The sequence below is a fragment of the Salvelinus alpinus genome, chromosome 15 (genome assembly GCF_045679555.1).
Source record: "Salvelinus alpinus chromosome 15, SLU_Salpinus.1, whole genome shotgun sequence".
Taxonomy (NCBI): domain Eukaryota; kingdom Metazoa; phylum Chordata; class Actinopteri; order Salmoniformes; family Salmonidae; genus Salvelinus; species Salvelinus alpinus.
In genome coordinates this window covers 54,643,140-54,662,030 of record NC_092100.1, presented here as the reverse complement: position 1 = coordinate 54,662,030, position 18,891 = coordinate 54,643,140, and the positions used below count along the sequence as shown (strand labels likewise).

Here is an 18,891-nt window from a genome sequence, read left to right as displayed (position 1 = left end):
ATTTAACCTTTATTTAACCAGGCAAGTCAAATGAGAACAAATTCTTATTTCCAATGACGGCCTGGCAAGAGGCAAAAGGCCTCCTTTGGAGACGGGGGATAAAACTTTTTTTTTTTTTAACTATAAAACAAAACAGACAACAGAGACAGAAGAGACTGGCAACAGCACAAACACAACAGCAAACAAACAGTGGATGTGTGTGTGTGTGTGTGCAGGAATGTGTGTGGTGTGTATAAAGTAAAACAACATGCTTCCTTATATAAAGCAATGCAAACTAGTGACATCGGGTGAAAACTAGAAAACGCTACAGTAAGTCAAAAGTTTGGACACACCTACTCATTCAAGGGTTTTTCTTTATTTTTATTATTTTCTACATTGTGGAATAATAGTGAAGACATCAAAACTATGAAATAACACATATGGAGTCATGTAGTAACCCAAAAAGTGTTAAACAAATCAAAATATATTTTTAGATTCTTCAAAGTGGCCACCGTTTGTTTGCCTTGATGGAAGCTTTGCACCCTCTTGGCATTCTCTCAATTCTGTTCATCTATTTGTCCTTTGAACTCCTCCAGGGACACCAGGTCCTGGGGTTTTATGTTGGGTTTGAGGGAATTCCAAGACCAGTGGGCTGAGTAATGAAAGGACCTTTTTCTATGATCGGTAAAACCTTTTGGGACTGTTGGCATGAAACAAGATTGAGATCTGAGCTTGAATGTGTTTTCATTTTGAGCTAGAAAGGAGGATAGATAAAAATGGAACATTTTCCTAAAATGGCCTTATAATTAAGAATGTGTCACTCTTTGAGCCTGCGGGTTGCTAGTGATGTCCACTCGACAGCACTGTAGAGATCACAATGGTGAGTTAGACGTCTCTGATTGGTGACAAAACAAAGGGCTGCATGATACACAGAGAGAAAAGTAAATAGTAAATGCATAAATAGTATTTAAATGCATAAATAGTATTACCATAGTCCAACACAGAGAGAAAGTACAACGAATCAACTATTTTCTGTCGGCAAAGGTAAACAAGCTTTGTGCCGGTAATAAAACCCAACACGCAGCTTGAGTTTCCTGACAAGGTTCAAATCAAATTGTATTTGTCACATGCGCCGAATACAGTGAAATGCTTTAAGAAGTTTTGAGCTTCACCACATGGGTGGTGAAGCTCAACTTCTCATCCACCCAGACTCCCAAATATTTGTACATTTTTACTTGCTCTATAGAATGTCCTTCCAAAGTAGTAATTCTATGTTTTTTAGTGTTTATTATTGGAAAATACAGTGCATTTTGTTTTAGAGTAATTCAGAGCAACCTTCAAATCGTACCGATTCTATTTGATGTTAAAAGCTGTTTGAGCTTTTTCAGAAGCCAAAGTCAAACTGCTGACACTTGAATAGAGAACAGTGTCATCCGCATAACAATTTACATCAGCTGTCTCAATATGTCTCCCAATGTTGTTGATATAGATAATAAACAGCAGGGGACCTAAAATGTATCCTTGAGGCACACCCGAGCACAATTCTACGGTGTCTGACTTACAACCATCTGGCTTTGACAGGTAGTTCTCAAACCACTCCAGAGCATGACAAGTAATCCCAACACACTTCAATCTCTGCACCAAGACAGTATGGTCCACAGTGTCAAATGCTTTTGACAAGTCTATGAATACAGATACACACTGCAGCTTATTATCCAGGGTACAGTGAATATCATTCAAAACCCTAAAAGTTACTGTGACAGTGCTGTGGCTAGACTTGAAACCTGATTGCATACCACTCAAAATACTATTTTCCTGGAGGTATACCTTAAACTGCTTATTGACTAAGGACTCCAATACCTTTGCCAGAACAGACAATTTAGATATGGGCCGATAGTTATTCAGTAGAGTGGGACCACCTCCTTTCAAAAGAGGTAGGACAAATGCTGATTCCCACAACTTGGGGGTTTCGTTAAATTCTATGGTGAGGTTAAAGATGCATGTTAAAAGGGGGAGCAACGATGTCTGCAGCTAATTGTAGCCGACGGGAGTCTAAATCATCAGGACCAGAGGATTTTCTTTACATGAATTGCTTTCAGGGCTCTATGCACCTCTGAGACAGAATAGGGCGAGCATTTCACAGGGGGCTCATGTTAACCTTTAACCCTATCAACTAATCCGCCTGCATCGAGAAAATCTGCCTGCATAAATGACCACGTGTGAGTCAACTAGGAGTTGTTTAGGGAGCCGTGCTTCTTTTTTACACTCTAAACCTTTCACTACTTGCCAAATTTGGAAGGATTATTCAGATTATCAGCAGGAGATTTGAGGTAGGGGTCTGCTTTCAGCTTTCGGGTCATAGCCACACCCTGATTCTGACGGCATTTAAAAGCCATCCAATCATCAGCTGAATCAGACCTTCTTCCTTTAGTTAATCTGAGAACCAAGGGTTGTCTCTGCACTTAATTCTGTAATAATTGAATGGACGTGCTTGTTGCGTACTTCCTGGAATGCTTTATGGGAGTAAGAAAAAGCTCATTCAACATCAGGGATGAATTCAACTCTATTCCAGGCTATATTCAAAACATCATGTTTTAAACCCTGAGTATAAAACTGCTTCCAGTTTCTTTTCATGATGATACATGGAGGCAGTTTAGGGATTTGACCATCCCTTACACAGGCAGCAGCACAGTGATCACTTATATCAGTTATACCAGCAGCCTTAAAACGACGTGGTGTGTTGGTTGAAATAAGATCAATCAAAGAGGATTTCAGAGGACACTTTGCATTCAATCTTGTTACATTGTTAACAATCTGAGTAAGATCATAGGTAATACATAGATTCTTGAGTTGATCAGAGCTGGATGTCAACCAGTCTATGTTCAGGTCACCCATAAGCACAATTTCAGATTTGACATTGGCGTTGATGGTTACAATGTCTTTGTCAGCGCTAGATTTTCTGAGGCAGGTTTCAGAAAGCATAAATACATCTGGGTCTGCGGTGTTTATCCAAATATTCACAAGATCAATTATTGCAACAAGACTTCTTACATTTATGTGCCACTCTGACATTTTAATCCGGATGGGGTAGAAATGTCAGGACCTGGGTTGGATTGCACATTTCCCGACAGTAGTAAAAGCAGCAAAATAATAGCAAGTCTATATCGGATTTTACAACATTTTGATTCACAAACAGTACTAGAACCATAGTCCAGAGCAGTGGTTCCCAAAATTGTATAGTCCCGTAACCCTTCAAACATTCAACCTCCAGCTGCGTACCCCCTCTAGCACCAGGGTCAGCGCACTCTCAAATGTTGTTTTTTGCCATCATTGTCAGCCTGCCACGCACACACTACAGTATACGATACATTTATTAAACATGAGAATGAGTGTGAGTTTGTCACAACCCGGCTCGTGGGAAGTGACAAAGAGCTCTTATAGGACCAAATAATAATAGAATAATAATCAATAATTTTGCTCTTTATTTAGCCATCTTACATATAAAACTTTATTTGTTCATCAAAAATGGTGAATAACTCACCACAGGCTAATGAGAAGGGCGTGCTTGAAAGGATGCACATAACTGCAATGTTGGGTTGTATTGGAGAGAGTCTCAGTCTTAAATAATTTTCCACACACAGTCTGTGCCTGTATTTAGTTTTCATGCTAGTGAGGGCCGAGAATCCACTCTCACATAGGTACGTGGTTGCAAAGTGTCTTAACAGCGCGATTTGCCAAGGCAGGATACACTGAGCGCAGCCCAATCCAGAAATCTGGCAGTGGCTCCTGATTAAATTACATTTTCACAGAACCACTTGTTGCAATTTCGATGAAGCTCTCTTGTTCAGATATTGGTAAGTGGACTGGGGGCAGGGCATGAAAGGGATAACGAATCCAGTTGTTTGTGTCATCCGTTTCGGCAAAGTACCTGCGTAATTGCGCACCCAGCTCACCCAGGTGCTTCGCTATTTCACATATGACATTGTCCCTAAGCTTGAGTTAATTTCATAACCTCAATTTTGTCCCACACATTGAATATAGTTGCGGAGAGTCCCTGTAATCCTAGATTCAGATCATTCAGGCGAGAAAAAACATCACCTAGATAGGCCAGTCGTGTGAGAACCTCGTCATCATGCAAGCGATCAGACAAGTGAAAATGATGGTCAGTAAAGAAAACTTTAAGCTCGTCTCTCAATTTAAAAAAACATGTCAATACTTTGCCTCTTGATAACCAGCGCACTTCTGTATGTTGTAAAAGTGTTACATAGTCGCTGCCCATATCATTGCATAATGCATAAAACAGACGAGAGTTCATGGGCCTTATTTTAACAAAGTTAACAATTTCCACTGTAGTGTCCATAACATCTTTCAAGCTGTCAGGCATTCCCTTGGGAGCAAGAGCCTCTCAGTGGATGCTGCAGTGTACCTAAGTGGCGTCGGGTGCAATTTCTTGCAGGCGCGTTACCACTCCACTATGTCTCCCTGTCATGGCTTTTGTGCCATCAGTACACATCTTGACCACCAAAGTCCATTTGATGTCACAAAGCTGTCCAGAAATTAAAAAATATCCTCTCATGTTGTCCTGGTTTCCAGAAGACGATGTCTTCCTTAATTGACCCCCCGTAAACGTAGCGAACATATACCAGGAGCTGTGCCAGGCCCGCCACATCTGTTGACTCATCCAGCTGTAACGCATATAATTCCCTGGCTTGTATGCGAAGCAGTAATTGTTTCAAAACATCTCCTGCCATGTCACTGATGTGTCGTGAAACAGTTTTGTTTTATGAAGTCATTGTCTATATAGTTTTTTGGGCCTTTTCCCCCAGCCATATCCGCTGCAGCAGGAAGAATTAAGTCCTCCACAATAGTATGGTGCTTACCTGTCCTAGCCACTCGGTAGCTCACCATATAAGACACTTCTAGCCCCTTCTTATTAATGTTATCTGTTGCTTTTATACATGTCTTACTACTCGAAAATCGTCTTTATTCTCGCTCCAAAAACTCCTGTGGCTTATTTTTCAAATAGTCATGTTTCGTTTCTAAATGTCAGCGTAAGAGTGAAGGTTTCCCGCAAGAGAGTAACGGTTAATGTGAATGGATGTTCATTATTTGACAAGGCTACCTGTATTTGACATTGTGTTGTTATTTCGCTGAACGCTAGATGGTTTAATTTGATTTTTGGCAGTGAAACGAGGCTACTCAGGCGAGAGAGTAGCCCTGGGGAAAACCTTGTCCTGAGGAACCAGAGTCTTTAACACAACATACACTATGTATACAAAGGTATGTGGACACCCCTTCAAATTGGTGGATTTGGCTATTTCAGCCACACCCGTTGCTGACACGGGTGTAAAATCGAGTGCCCAGCCATGCAATCTCCATAAACAAACATTAGCGGTAGAATGGCCTTACTGAAGAGCTCAGTGACTTTCAACGTGGCTCAGCAGCGAAGTGGTAGGCCACACAAGCTCACAGACCACCGAGTGCTGTTTTTCGGGAGCTTCATAAAATGGAACCGCGTTCTCTGGAGTGATGAATTACCCTTCACCATCTTGCAGTCTGACGGACGAATCTGGGTTTGGCAGATGCCAGGAGAACGCTACCTGCCTGAATGCATAGTGCCAACTGTAAAGTTTGGTGGAGGAGGGATAAGGGCCTTAGGCTGATTTTCATGGTTCGGGTTAGGTCCCTTAGTTCCAGTGAAGGGAAATCCTAATGCTACAACTTACAATGACATTCTAGATGATTCTGTGCTTCCAACTTTGTGGCAACAGTTTGGGGAAGGCCCTTTCCTGTTTCAGCATGACAATGCCCCTGTGCACAAAGCGAGGTCCATACAGCAATGGTTTGTCGAGATCGGTGTGGAAGAACTTGACTAGCCTGCACAGAGCCCTGACCTCAATGCCAACAAATACCTTTGGGATTAATTGGAACGCCAACTTCGAGCAAGGCCTAATCGCCTAACATCAGTGCCCGACCTCATTAATGTGGCAGAATGGAAGCAGCAATGTTCCAACATCTAGTGGAAAGCCTTCCCAGAAGAGTGGAGGCTGTTATTACAGCAAAGGGGGGGGGGGTCAACTCCATATTAATGCCCATGATTTTTGCTCATTCAATGAGCAAATGTCCACATACTTTTGGTCGTGTAGTGTATTTCAAAAGCTGCATACAGTCCAGAGACATGGCCCTAATTGCATCATCCTCAGTGTAAGAGTCAAGAGTTAAATAGCAACAGCAACATGTTCATTTACAGCCTATCAATCAAAATAAGAAATAACCATAGAAACTGCCTTTGAGGTTGCATACTAATCACAAATATGCATAAGCTACAATAAAATAAGCTACAATGAGATAGCAATAAAGTCCAAGTAATACACATCTAAATGCATAGAAGTTCCAGAGTAAAAGTCCACAGGCTAAAGATAACATTTGGATCAGAGACACCTGTGTGCGCATGCAGAGGCGTCATGCCCATAGGGGGCGCAGGGGCTCAGATTTGTCCTATTTAATAAATATATACACTATACACAGAAAATATATTTTTTGTTGTTTCTCTTTAATACTACTAGTTACCAAGCAATTTTACGAGTAGGCTTTAGCTAGCCCAAATAGGTTCCCAAGCTCCCAACCTCATAACTAGCTACCAAGGAGCCATTTTAGGCTATTAATCAAGTTCGAGTAGCTATCTTAGCTAGCATTCCTGCTTGCAAGTTTGGTAGACTTTAGAAAAGCAAGAAATAACTAAATGTATTGAATAATACTCACATTCCTTTTGATTGTTTAACCCGATTTTAGCAGCGATGCAAAGAAGCATATTTCGTTTATTTTTTAAAAAGAAACACCAGTCAGGACGATACAGACAGCAGGAAAAAGTTGTTTCATGTGTTTGAAAAATGCAAAATTGACCACCCATCCACGTGTACTTTGTGCCCCCTCAGATTTTTGGGGTGCGGGTGTAATGTAAATGTGTGCTGGAGCGGTGACCGAAGCTCGGGTGAGAATGGGCAAGTGGCGGGGGTACTTGTGCCAGGTTGGGTAGTCGGGAGCGGATCAAAAGGTGGGGGTCAAGCAGTGCAGCACGCTATGGGAGTAGCTTAGGTATCACACCCGCTTTGGGGAAGCTTGTGTCGGGAGGCTGTGTAGGAGAGGAGGCTTTTAACCAGACAGGTGCATGGTGTAGGAGCTTCCAGCAATGGCACTGGAGAGATTGATATTCGTTTTTTCTCCAATATGCAAAGAGATAGAGGATCTGTAATGGATTTTCTAAATGAACATGCTGACCTGCCTTGTCTCCCCCTCTCTCTTGACTCTCTTCCAGAAGCATCTGTCTTCGGAGGGGAACCAGGTTTCTACGGAGGTAAGGCTTGTTAAGGATAATCTCAACAGAGTGTTGTGTGTGTGCGTGTGCGTGTGCGTGTGCGTGTGCGTGTGCGTGTGTGTGTGTGTGTTTCGTATCAGTTTGGAATAATGAGGAAATGTTGCAATGTCACCAAATCCAAGCAGAATCCAGAAACACACACAGCAATATGCAGATTGCTCAAATGGGATTTATCAGTGAGTAGCCTACTTAAAAATCTGACAAGGGTTACTAGAAACCATGTTTGGAGGGGATTTCCCCCCCAGCTGGTTATTAGCGTGTGTACAGTGAGCATTACACACCAGACCACAAGGCATTTAGTGAATCTGTGAGTGAACTGATAAGTATCTATGTCAACAATTCACGTGAAAGACAGAACGGGAAGCGAAAGAGCAATTTAACACCTCGGACGTTATATGTGGCAGACTTCCTTCTCGCCAGACAGACTGGCAGCTTGGTTTCTTCTCAGCTGCATCCATTCAGTAGTAACTATCACAAGGTTGTAATCTCTTGTGGACAGATGCGCCGTGTGGCTCAATAGGCTCTAATTACCTACCTGTGAATCAGTGTCGTCCAACAGTTTTTTTGCGGGGGCTCCCCCGCAAGTGCTGAGCAAGGTCTACCAAAGAAATCTAGCTAGCATACTGTAGCTAATCTCATGCTATTTTACACATTTTGACATGACGCTGAGAGAAAATGTTGCTGTTTCAAGCATATTACCATGGGGCAGAGAAATAAATGTGCAGTGTTATAGCTAATCCAATGCTATTCGACACATTTGTCAATGAGGCTGAGAGAATTCCCAATTTTTAAAGGTGATTTCTTGCAATTTTACATATATTGCCACGGGGCAGAGAGGGAAATGTGCAGCTACTGTATATAGCTAATTTCATTCCATTCTACATGGTTTGCAATGAGACAGAAACAAACACAAATTACTATCTCACTTTAATCTTTAATCATAACTGTTTATTAACGTGTACATTTTTTTTTTATTGATGGTTAAAGTAATTGGCCCATTGTCAAATGCATAATTAAAAGTATTATTTGATGTGAACCCGTTTTTGCCATTGGGCCTGGATATCAGACTGCAGAGCTCTTTAGAGTTGTGTGAATGAGGTGGTACGTTTTCAATTGGCTGACACCTATCACGTGATTTGTGCAGGCTGAAGTATGGTGCGTTGGGATGCTATCGTGAACGTTCACGTTTTTGTAACAAGCATCGTAACAAGCACTCGTTGTTACACCTCTGTAACTACAGACTGCAATTACCACCTGTTACATCTTGCTTTTACAGTGTAACTATGAATTATTACGATTAATTACAATACCTGTAATAAGGCCCCTTTAAAATGAAGTGGTACCTTGTTTTCTCCATGCTGAGCGTAACCGAAGAAAACGCACTGAAACAGGAAAACTCATTTTCATTTCCCATTGCAAAACGTTTTTGGTTGCTTACCCTACTGAAAATGACCTTGTAATGGAGCTCTCAGTCTGTCTGTTTATGGGCCGGGGCCTCGGGGCCCTATGGAAAGTCCTTCATGATTCATTGAGGGCCACCGACGGCATCACAGGCAAGCTGCTCTCAAAGAGCATTTTGTTCGACACTTAACCCAAGTCCAGGAAGATTGAGAGAGTTGGAGAAAATTCTGATTGATCTTTGCTGTCCTTTTGTACGGCCTGCAGTTGACTAGTTTGTCTGTTTTTAGACCTTCTGACTGTTTCCGCACGTTTTTAAACCGCTCTATTCCATTCGAAGACATGCCATCGCTTACACTTCCCTCGTCCACTAAATTAGAACACAGATGGAGATGGTTTATTTCAGCAACATTTCAGCACTGCAAGTTTGGCTGTACGGCTTCGACATTAGGAAGGCCTCAGTTGTCAATCACGTTGGTATTTTGACCTGCAGTTGACGTGTCCTTCTTTGGGACGTTATTAGACGTTATTAGACGTTATTTCCATTTTAAAACACACCCTAGCCCGTGTGTCCCTCGCCCACCAGATTAGAGCATCGCTATGTTTGTTCCAGCAAACGTTCCTCGTTGACAGTTTGTTGGGTCACTTCTGCAGCCAATAAGACGTGCGAGTGTAACCCGCAGGTGTTAAAAGAGGAACAGAACAAACGTTTGTAAGAGCTAACTAGGTTATAAGCATGATATATGCTTCCGACTGCATCTATCTTCAATGACCTGGAAAGATTTGTGTCCCAGTGCTTCATTTTGGTATTCTGTGCTCTGACAAACTAGTACACAAACCATCAGTCCTTCCCTCCAGGATCTTCCAATGCATTTAAAAAAAAATACGTGTAGCAAAAATTACAAACGAAGTATGTCTGTCTCATATAATGTAGCCCACAAACAATGGAAGTATGTCCGTCTCATATAATGTAGCCCACAAACAATGGAAGTATGTCAAGGCCATTGGGCCTCAGTACTCCCTAGTCCCCAGTTCTGGCCTTGCATCGACCCACCGGGTGGTGGTGGTTGAAACACTTTAGAACGTTATCGGCCTGTCAGCGTGGGCTAACAGACTGGCACTGGCCGGGTGTGCGTCCAAAATGGCACCCTCCTCCCTATGTAGTGCACTACTTTTGACCAGGGCCTTGTAGAGGTAATAGGGTGCCATTTGGGACTCAGCCTGGAAGTTCCCCTCTCATCGTTGTCGGCTGGTAAAGGACAGAGCCTAATGGAACGTTGTCTGGAGGTCAAGGTTAACTTTTTACCACGTCTATTCTGGGGATCCTTATGCTGTAGCAGGTGATGATGCCGCATGTTCCTCCACCACAACACATGTGATGATCTGGTTAAATGTCCTGACATTACGACGATGATGAGGACCTTCAGGAAATGGTTTATTTGTCTGGCATTGTGTTGCCATGGGAGCAGCAACGGGTCTTGTAATAATACAGTGATCTAGATGTGTTAGGCTATTACAGATGGAATGCGTGACGTTTTTGAAAGTCCGAGAGTTCACCAGGTTCATCAATTTGTGAATGAGAAAATGAAAGTTGATTAAGCAGAGGTTGGCCACGAAGAAAGAGCATCTTACATTATTGTAATGTATTTTAGATTTTCTCTAACAATAATTTAAAAAAAAACATTGTTATTATAATTTTCTTCCATTATGGAGAAAATAAAATGGGTGAATAACTAGAATTGACCGATTATGTCGAAATATGTTGGTTTCACGGCTTCTGTTTGGATAAAACGCATAGATAATAATACAGATCTTTATAGAATTAGCATTTCCATTGACTCTAGTCACGTTTGTTGTGCATTTGGAAAACGTAACACACACTAAGGTGACTCCTTGTCCCAGAAACATGGGAGGCCTCCTAATTATCTATAGACAAGGTCAGGGACCTGCAATGGTTCATTTACTGTGTGCTGTCATATTGTACAGGGTATGCATAGATAGCACTATTTATATATGCCCCTTACCCACCACCATATTCCCTCACTAACCAACCGGTGACAGTCAGTGAAGGGTAAATTGAAATGATTTTGTGAGAAGGGGAACATGTTGTGACAATGCATGCAGGGTACGTTGTTTATTCTCTCCTAGACATCATCTCTCTCTCTCTCTCTCTCTCTCTCTCTCTCTTTTCACGGCCTCTCTCTCTCTCTCTCTCTCTTTTCACGGCCTCTCTCTCTCTCTCTCTCATGAATGATAAGTGGCGTATCGACCGTGGGCGATCAAATTGGGTACGCTTTTTGTGGATGTGTCACAGCAGGTGTGCAAGAATAAAGGACCAGTCTGCCTTCTTTGTAAGTGCGTCTGTGAATGTGGCAGCAGAGATGTGCAAGATTAAGGCCCCTGCGTCTATGTAAACCCTAGGACATATTTATGTTATCAGCACTCTGTGTCGTGCCGTGTGAATGCATAGCGTGCTGCAGGATCTAGGGCCTACAGTAGACAGGTTTCCATTGACCCAAGTGTAATCGACAAAAGCAATGCTGCAACAAAAAAAATCATTACGAAATGTGTAATGGAAACAGCAGATATAGGATAAATGTCATAAAGATCGACAAAATGTGTATCCGTTCGACAGAGGTGTATTTCTATTTTGTCTACCTGTCTTTATTGCGACAAATGATGATGCAAATTGTGTTTTTCGAATACATGATTGCCATATCATTTTGAACGTATGCAATGGCATCACTTAGGCCTATCTATAATGCTCCACCCCACATTGCTTTATAAACGCCTACTCCTTGAAAAATCCAAAACAACATTTGCAGGACAAGGATTGTCCTGACTTTCAAGAATGTCTGAATTGCTTCTCCTGGCTTTTCTGGTCGACCTGATTCGAGTTTCATCTTCTAATTAGTTCATATCCACAGTGCAAATTTCACTATGGCACGGACCATGGCGATACGTTGGCACATGTGGAATTATTAGAATATGGCAAATAGTAGTCAATTATTGTATTCTATCCATGTTGGCGTTCGCAGCCTACCTGAGACATGAAACAGATAGGTGGCAAGGCATACAGGCTGTCACCAATTTACTAATGGAAACACTTCAATCTCTCTCTCTCTCTCTCTCTCTCTCTCTCTCTCTCTCTCTCTCTCTCTCTCTCTCAATTCAATTCAATTGACTTTATTGACATGGCAAGTTATTATTACTTACATTGTCAAAGTATACATATCGAAAAATTTAAATAAAATATATATGTATATATATACACAAAATATATATATATTTATATATAAATAAATGGTGGGACTAACAGTAATAATAATAGTAGTAGTGGACATGGGATTACCATTAATAACAGCTACAACAACAATATTAATCAGAACAACAATACATTAAAGCAACAGTAGTAGACCAGTGTCAACATGACTGAGAAGACACATGACCTGGTACGAAAGACAAAACAAAACTAAGCTAAATGGGAAATATTATCAACATTACTTTGCATTTTTCACTGGCTGTCCCTCAGGCTGTGGCAGGAGGACACATATTTGGCTGCCAAAACTGCACATTTTGGCTTTTCACCCAACAAATATTTGAATTTTTCTTCATCTTTTATAGTTTCAAATTCTTTGTATTGAATTATAATTTTGGGAAAGAAATATGCTCTTAGGTCTGAGTATTTGTCACAGTGTAGTAGGAAATGCACTTCTGTCTCTACCTCTCCCCTGGAGCAGAGTGAGCACAGCCTGTCCTCCCTGGGCAGCCAGGTTTGTCTGTGACGACCGGTCTCTATAGCCAGACTGTGCTCACTGAGTCTGTACCTAGTCAATGTTTTCCTCAGTTTTCTATCAGTCACAGTGGTCAGATAGTCTGCCACCATGTACTGTCTGTTTAGAGCCAAATAGCATTGAAGTTTACTTTGATTTTTTGTGGTGTCTTTCCAATAGGTTATATATTTTTCTTTTTGTTTTGTGATGATTTGGTTGGGCCAGATTTTCTGAGGGCTGTCCCGAGGCTCTATGGGGTTGGTTTGGGTTGGTGAACTGAGCCTCAGAACCAGCTGGCTGAGGGGACTCTTCTCTGGTTTCATCTCTTGACATTGTAGAGCTGTGTGATGGAATGTTTTAGGGTCACTTGTTTTTAGATGGTTGTAAAATTTGATGGCTCTTTTTTCTATTCGAATGAGGAGGGGATATTGGCCCAATTCTGCCCTACATGCGTTATTTGGAGTTTTTCTTTGTACTTGCAATACAGTCTTGCAAAACTCTGCATGCAATACTTCAATTGGATGTTTGTCCCATTTAGTAAATTCATTATTAGAGAGTGGACCCCATACTTCACTGCCATATAGAGCAATTGGTTCTATAACTGATTGAAACATTTTGAGCCAGATTCTAATTGGAATTTCAATTTTGATGTTCCTTTTAATGGCATAGAATGCTCTTCTTGCTTTGTCTCTCAGCTCATTCACAGCCATGTGAAAGCTACCTGTGTTGCTGATATTTAGTCCTAGATATGTGTAGTTTTTGGTGTGTTCTAATAGAACTGTGTCCAAATAGAATTTATATTTGTCATCCTTATTTCCGGACCTTTTTTGGAATATCATTATATTAGTTTTTTTTAGGTTAACGGTCAGAGCCCAAGTCTGACAGAACCTGTGAAGATGATCTAGGTGTTGCTGTAACCCCTCTTTAGTGGGAGACAGCAGCACCAGGTCATCTGCGTACAGCAGACACTTGATTTCAGTGTTGTGTAGGGTGATACCAGGTGCTGTCGATTCTTCTAATGTTTTTGCCAATTCATTCATGTAGATGTTAAATAATGTTGGACTTATTGGGCAGCCCTGTTTCACTCCCCGCCCCTGAGAGAAGAAGTCTGTTTGCTTGTTGCCAATTTTAACCGCACATTTGTTTTTAGTGTACATTGATTTAATAAAATCATATGTTTTCCCTCCAATACCACTTTCTATTAGTTTATAAAAAAGACCTTCGTGCCAAATTGAATCAAATGCTTTCTTGAAATCTACAAAACACGAGTAGATTTTGCCTTTGTTTTGGTTAACTTGTTTATCAATTAGAGTGTGGAGGGTGTAAATGTGGTCTGTTGTACGATAATTTTTTAGAAATCCAATCTGGCTTCTGCTCAGGACGTTGTGTTCGTCAAGGAAATGATGTAGTCTGCTATTTATAATACTGCAGAGAATTTTCCCCAAGTTGCTGTTAACGCATATTCCTCCGTAATTATTTGGGTCAAATTTGTCTCCATTTTTATAGATTGGTGTGATCAGTCCCTGGTTCCAAATATCGGGGAAAATACCTGCAGTGAGGATAATGTTGAAGAGTTTGAGTATAGCCAATTTGAATTTGTGGTCTGTATATTTGATCATTTCATTTAAAATCCCATCAGCACCACAGGCCTTTTTGGGTTGGAGATTGCATATTTTTTCCAATAATTCTTCTTCTGTAATTGGGGTATCCACAGGATTCTGATAGTCTTTGACTGCTAATTCAAGGATTTGTAATTTTTCTTGTATATCTTTTTGTTCTGGGCTCTTTGTTATATTGCTGTAGAGGTTTGCAAAGTGATTTCTCCACATATCCCCATTTTGGATAGCCAACTCCTCATGATGAGGTTTGTTTAATTTATTCCAATTCTCCCAGAAGTGGTTTGATTCTATGGATTCCTCAATTCCATCCAGCTGATTTCTAATGTGCTGTTCCTTTTTTGTTCTTAGGGTGCGTTTGTATTGCTTCAGTGTTTCCCCATATTGAAGGCGTATATTTTTGTTGTCTGGTTCTCTGTGTTTTTGATTAGATATATTTCTCAATGACTTTCTTAGATTTTTGCAATCATTATCAAACCATTTTTCATTATCTGTTATTTTTGGTTTGCTCTTATGCTTCTTTAGATTAGCCAAGGAGGCTAATTTGTCAAATATAAAGTTTATGTTCCTAACGGCCAAATTTACACCTTCATTGCTGAAGGAGAATGTTAAGGCTAAAAAGTTGTCCAGGAGAGATTGTATTTTTTGGCTACTAATTGCTTTTTGGTAGATGTCTGTACTGTTTGCACTCCATCTATAGGCTTGTTTAGTACCATGTAATTTATTGGGCCATGATGCTTCATGGTTGGGTTCTGCTCTTCTCAGATACACTGTGATTTTACTGTGGTCTGAGAGAGGTGTTAGTGGGCTGACTGTGAAGGCTCTGAGAGACTCTGGGTTTAGGTCGGTGAGGAAGTAGTCTACAGTGCTGCTGCCAAGGGATGAGCTGTAGGTGTACCTACCAAAAGAGTCTCCTCTCAGCCTGCCATTGACTATGTACAGACCCAGTGTTCGACAGAGCCTCAGGAGCTGTAATCCATTTTTGTTTTTCACTTTGTCATAGTTGTTTCTGTGGGGGTATGTGGGGAGGGAAAGGTTATTGCTTCCTGGTAGGTGTTTATCCCCATGACTGTTAATAGTGTCTTGTTCTTCTGCTATTCTAGCATTCAGGTCTCCACAGACCAGTACGTTGCCTTGGGCCTGAAAGTGACTAATCTCTCCCTCTAGAATGGAGAAGCTCTCTTCGTTGAAGTAGGGTGACTCTGAGGGGGGAATGTATGTGGCACAGAGGAAGACATTTTTATCTGTCAAGATAGCTTCCTTGTTGATTTTTAACCAGATAAAGAATTCTCCTGTTTTGATCAATTCGATTGAATGAATTAGTTCAGATTTATACCATATTAGCATTCCCCCTGAGTCTCTGCCCTGTTTGATTCCTTTTAATTTAGTGGATGGTATGATTATCTCCCTATAACCTAGTGGACAGCCAGTGGAAACATCACCTCTGCACCATGTTTCCTGTAGTACTAAAATATCAACATCATCAATTTCTTTCAGGAAGTCTGGGTTTCTGCTCTTTAGCCCAAAAGCAGAGGACTTCAATCCTTGTATATTCCAACATGCAACGTAAAAAGACTTCATAACTTTTTTTTTTTCTCTTTTCTTTACCTTTCAAAATGAGACAAACACTCACAATCCAAGAAGAACCATTAAAATAGGATTTTTCAATTAAAGTAAACTCTTATTTTGCAAATGTGATTTGTTTATCATTTAAGATAGAATTTGTGTCATGCCACTTGGGTGGATGTAGTGTGAGAATGGTGGAGTTCTTGTGCTCATCTTACCATGACCCTCGGCCCATCACATGTGAGCATAGTAGACTCAGCATTTGTTTAATGTCACTCATTTGGTTGGTGGGGGCTGGGCCAGTTGCTCCTCTCACAGCCTGTGCGTAGCTCTGCCTGGTGGGCTGTGGCTCCTCCAGGTGTGGGTCTGCGGTGGGGAGGAGGGGGGTGGTAGGCCTCATCTGGGTGGCTCTGAAGCTGGGCTGGGGTGGTCTGTGCTGCGCTGGCTGTGGTGGGCATTGAGGTTGGTGGTGCTGTGGTCGTGGCTGGGGGGTCCAGGGTGCTGGTCCGGGATGTTGTCTCAGTGATCTCGGCGGGGTGGAGATTGCTCCGCTGTTCCTGGGTGGAGAGGTCGGGCTGCGGTTTAGAGCGACGTCCTTGAGAGTCTTGGCAAGGATGGGGACTGTCTCCCTGTACAGGTGAACATGGTCATAGAGACAGTCCAGATCGAGGGTGGGATGGTGGGCCAGGTGTACATTGGGTCGCAGGGCACAGTCCCGGGATAGGCTGGCATTTATTCTTTGGATTGTGGCAGGGTGGAAGTCCCTCCTCTGTAGAAGGGTTGACACTATGATTCTTGAGTTGGGGAAGATTGCGGAGGCCTTCTCAATCACTCCCCGTAGTGAAGTCGCCACCCTCTCCTGCTGAGCACGCAGGTCGTTGCTTCCGGTATGTATGATTATGTGGCTTGGCGACCCGAGATGGTTCTTATCAAGCAGCTCCATGGCACTTTGCGTTGTTGGGCACCACACCTTTCTCGTTTTGTGTCTAGGGAAAAGTTTCTTCTCCTGAACATACTTCCCATTTGAGTCCATTAACAGGACGATGTCAGCCAGTGTTTCTTCTGGACTGGGGGGGGCAGAGGGGGGGCTGGTGGGTGTTGGAGCTGGGGTGTGGCTGGTCTGTGTGGGTGCCACTGTCAGTGGGAGGCTGTTCTGTGGGTTGGGGAGGAGGGGTGCAGCAGCCAGGGCTGGGGAAGTCTGGCTGGTTGAGCTGGGCTCCTCTGCTGTGTGAGGGCAGGTCATAGGGTGGTGATCTATCTGCTCCTGCAGCCTGTCCTCTGCTCTCTTTCTCTCCTGCAGCTCCTCTCTTAGTGCGGTCAGCTCCTTATTGCTGCTCTGCCTGTCTTTTTGGAGCTCTCTCACCTCCTTTGTTAGATCAGCCAGCTCTCTCTTGAGTCCGTCTCTCTCTTGCTGAACCTCTTTCAGCTGTGTTGCAAGGCTGCTGTCCTGCTCTGTCCTCACCTTGGTTAGGAGCTCCTCTAAGGTGTGGTTGTCTGGTTGCTGTTTGCTCACGCTCTCCCTGAGCAGGACCACCTCCCCCTCCAGTTTGGTGAACTCATCCCTCATGGCAGCCATGGTGGTGAGGAGGGCCTGAGCCTGCTCTGCACTGAGGGGGTCGCTCTCCTCCTGGGGCGTGTCCTCCACTATGGTGGAAAGAGAGGTGCTGGATGTGCCTTTTTGGGTGGGGAGGGTAGGGGTGAGGGTGGAGTTTGTGTTGTGGGAGGGCATGTCACTGGTGGTGTCCTTCTCTCTCTCCGCTCTCTCCTTAATGGTCTGAAAGTCTGTTTCAAACAGCCTGATGTTACCTTGCACCATGACAGTCCCAGTCTTGTAGAGGTTGATTGTTATCATGGTGCTGTCAGGGTCGTCTGTCTCTTTGATTTTCAGCTTCCACCCATTACAGATTCCCTCTTTCTTTATGCATGGGTAGTGAGAGCAGACTGCTGAGCGCCATGCATTTGGCTGGTCAGTGAGGAAGATGAGATTACTCACGTCACCGTTTTTGTAGAGGTCTGCAAAAAGGGTTTCTGGCCTCTTCTCTAGTAGTTTCTGTTTGAAAGCTTTCCTCATTGTGTCATTTTTGACCTTTTTTGGGTAGAGAATGGATTCTGCGCTGAGGGGGAGTGGGGACATGGTGTCTGTGCGCTCTGCTACTACCGCTACTGCTGCGCTGTTCTGCTGCCCCGTTGCCATGGCAACCGATTTGTTCGTCTGCTGTTCGCGCTACTTTAAAAAACCGCAAAAATAGTGAAAAATCCTCACACAAAAGACTGAAGATATGTTTACAGTTAGTCCGTGCTCCTTTTTGTTTTACTCACTCAGTTTGGTCGTTTGATGTAGTTGTATTAACTGACCTTGCTAGTTTTGTTCTAGCTCGTTTCTTATGGCTAGCTTGTTAGTCTGCTGGCTGGGTCTTTGTTGTGTAGCTAGCTAGCTAGACTCAAAACTTCTTAACTTGAGGCGCCAAGTTACTTTTTTTTCTATTCTGAATTCTTCTTCGATTAGAGTGTTTATCTCATTCTAAAAACCAAAAAAATCAAATATATCAGGAGCTCATGTTGAGCATGACTCTCTCTCTCTCTCTCTCTCTCTCTCTCTCTTATATATATTTATATATATACACACATATGCACATCTCTGGTACTGAATAGTGTTCGTATTCTTTGTGATGCCCAGTGCGCTCTACAGTAACACTTTCACAGTGAGGATTTGGCTAGCAGCGAAGCTCTAGCCACGTTTCACTCACAGACCTGGCATGGTGAATATACCCACAGAATGCTGCAGCAGAGATGCCTCCGGGATACAGCACGTGTTCACTGTCCCACTTTGACAACAACCAATTTCTTCATGTAATCAAACAAGCAAACAAACAAAACAAACAAATAGACGCTCAGATAAACAACTGTCTGGGAGTTAACTGCATGCTAGCTTGTAGCTCGACTAGTTATGTCTGTATTATTTATTAATTACATTTACAAATAATATCACCATAATGTCCAGAGGATGGCTCTTCTCTTCACAGCCCAGGAGAGAATAGGGTGTGTGTGTGTGTCAGTGTGTTTGTCCATTGACTGCTGAGCACATGATTGCATACCCCAAAAAGCTTTTACACCTCTTTAACGGAGTCACCCAGCCATTGCTACCACAGCCAAGTCATGCCAGAAGAGAGAGAGAAAGAGAGAG

At 42.5% G+C, this 18,891-nt stretch overlaps 1 protein-coding gene across 2 annotated transcripts in view; it reads left to right on the top strand.

The window, feature by feature from the left end:
• LOC139540345 (contactin-1a-like) overlaps positions 1–18,891 on the top strand; it is a 118,879-nt gene that overhangs the window by 57,343 nt on the left and 42,645 nt on the right. The window contains exon 3 of one of the 2 annotated variants that reach the window (XM_071344101.1): positions 7,298–7,333. In XM_071344101.1, coding sequence (XP_071200202.1) covers positions 7,298–7,333 — 36 coding nt within the window. Of the gene's footprint in view, positions 1–7,294; positions 7,334–18,891 lie in introns of both variants that reach the window. The other variant, XM_071344100.1, reaches the window with a different exon arrangement.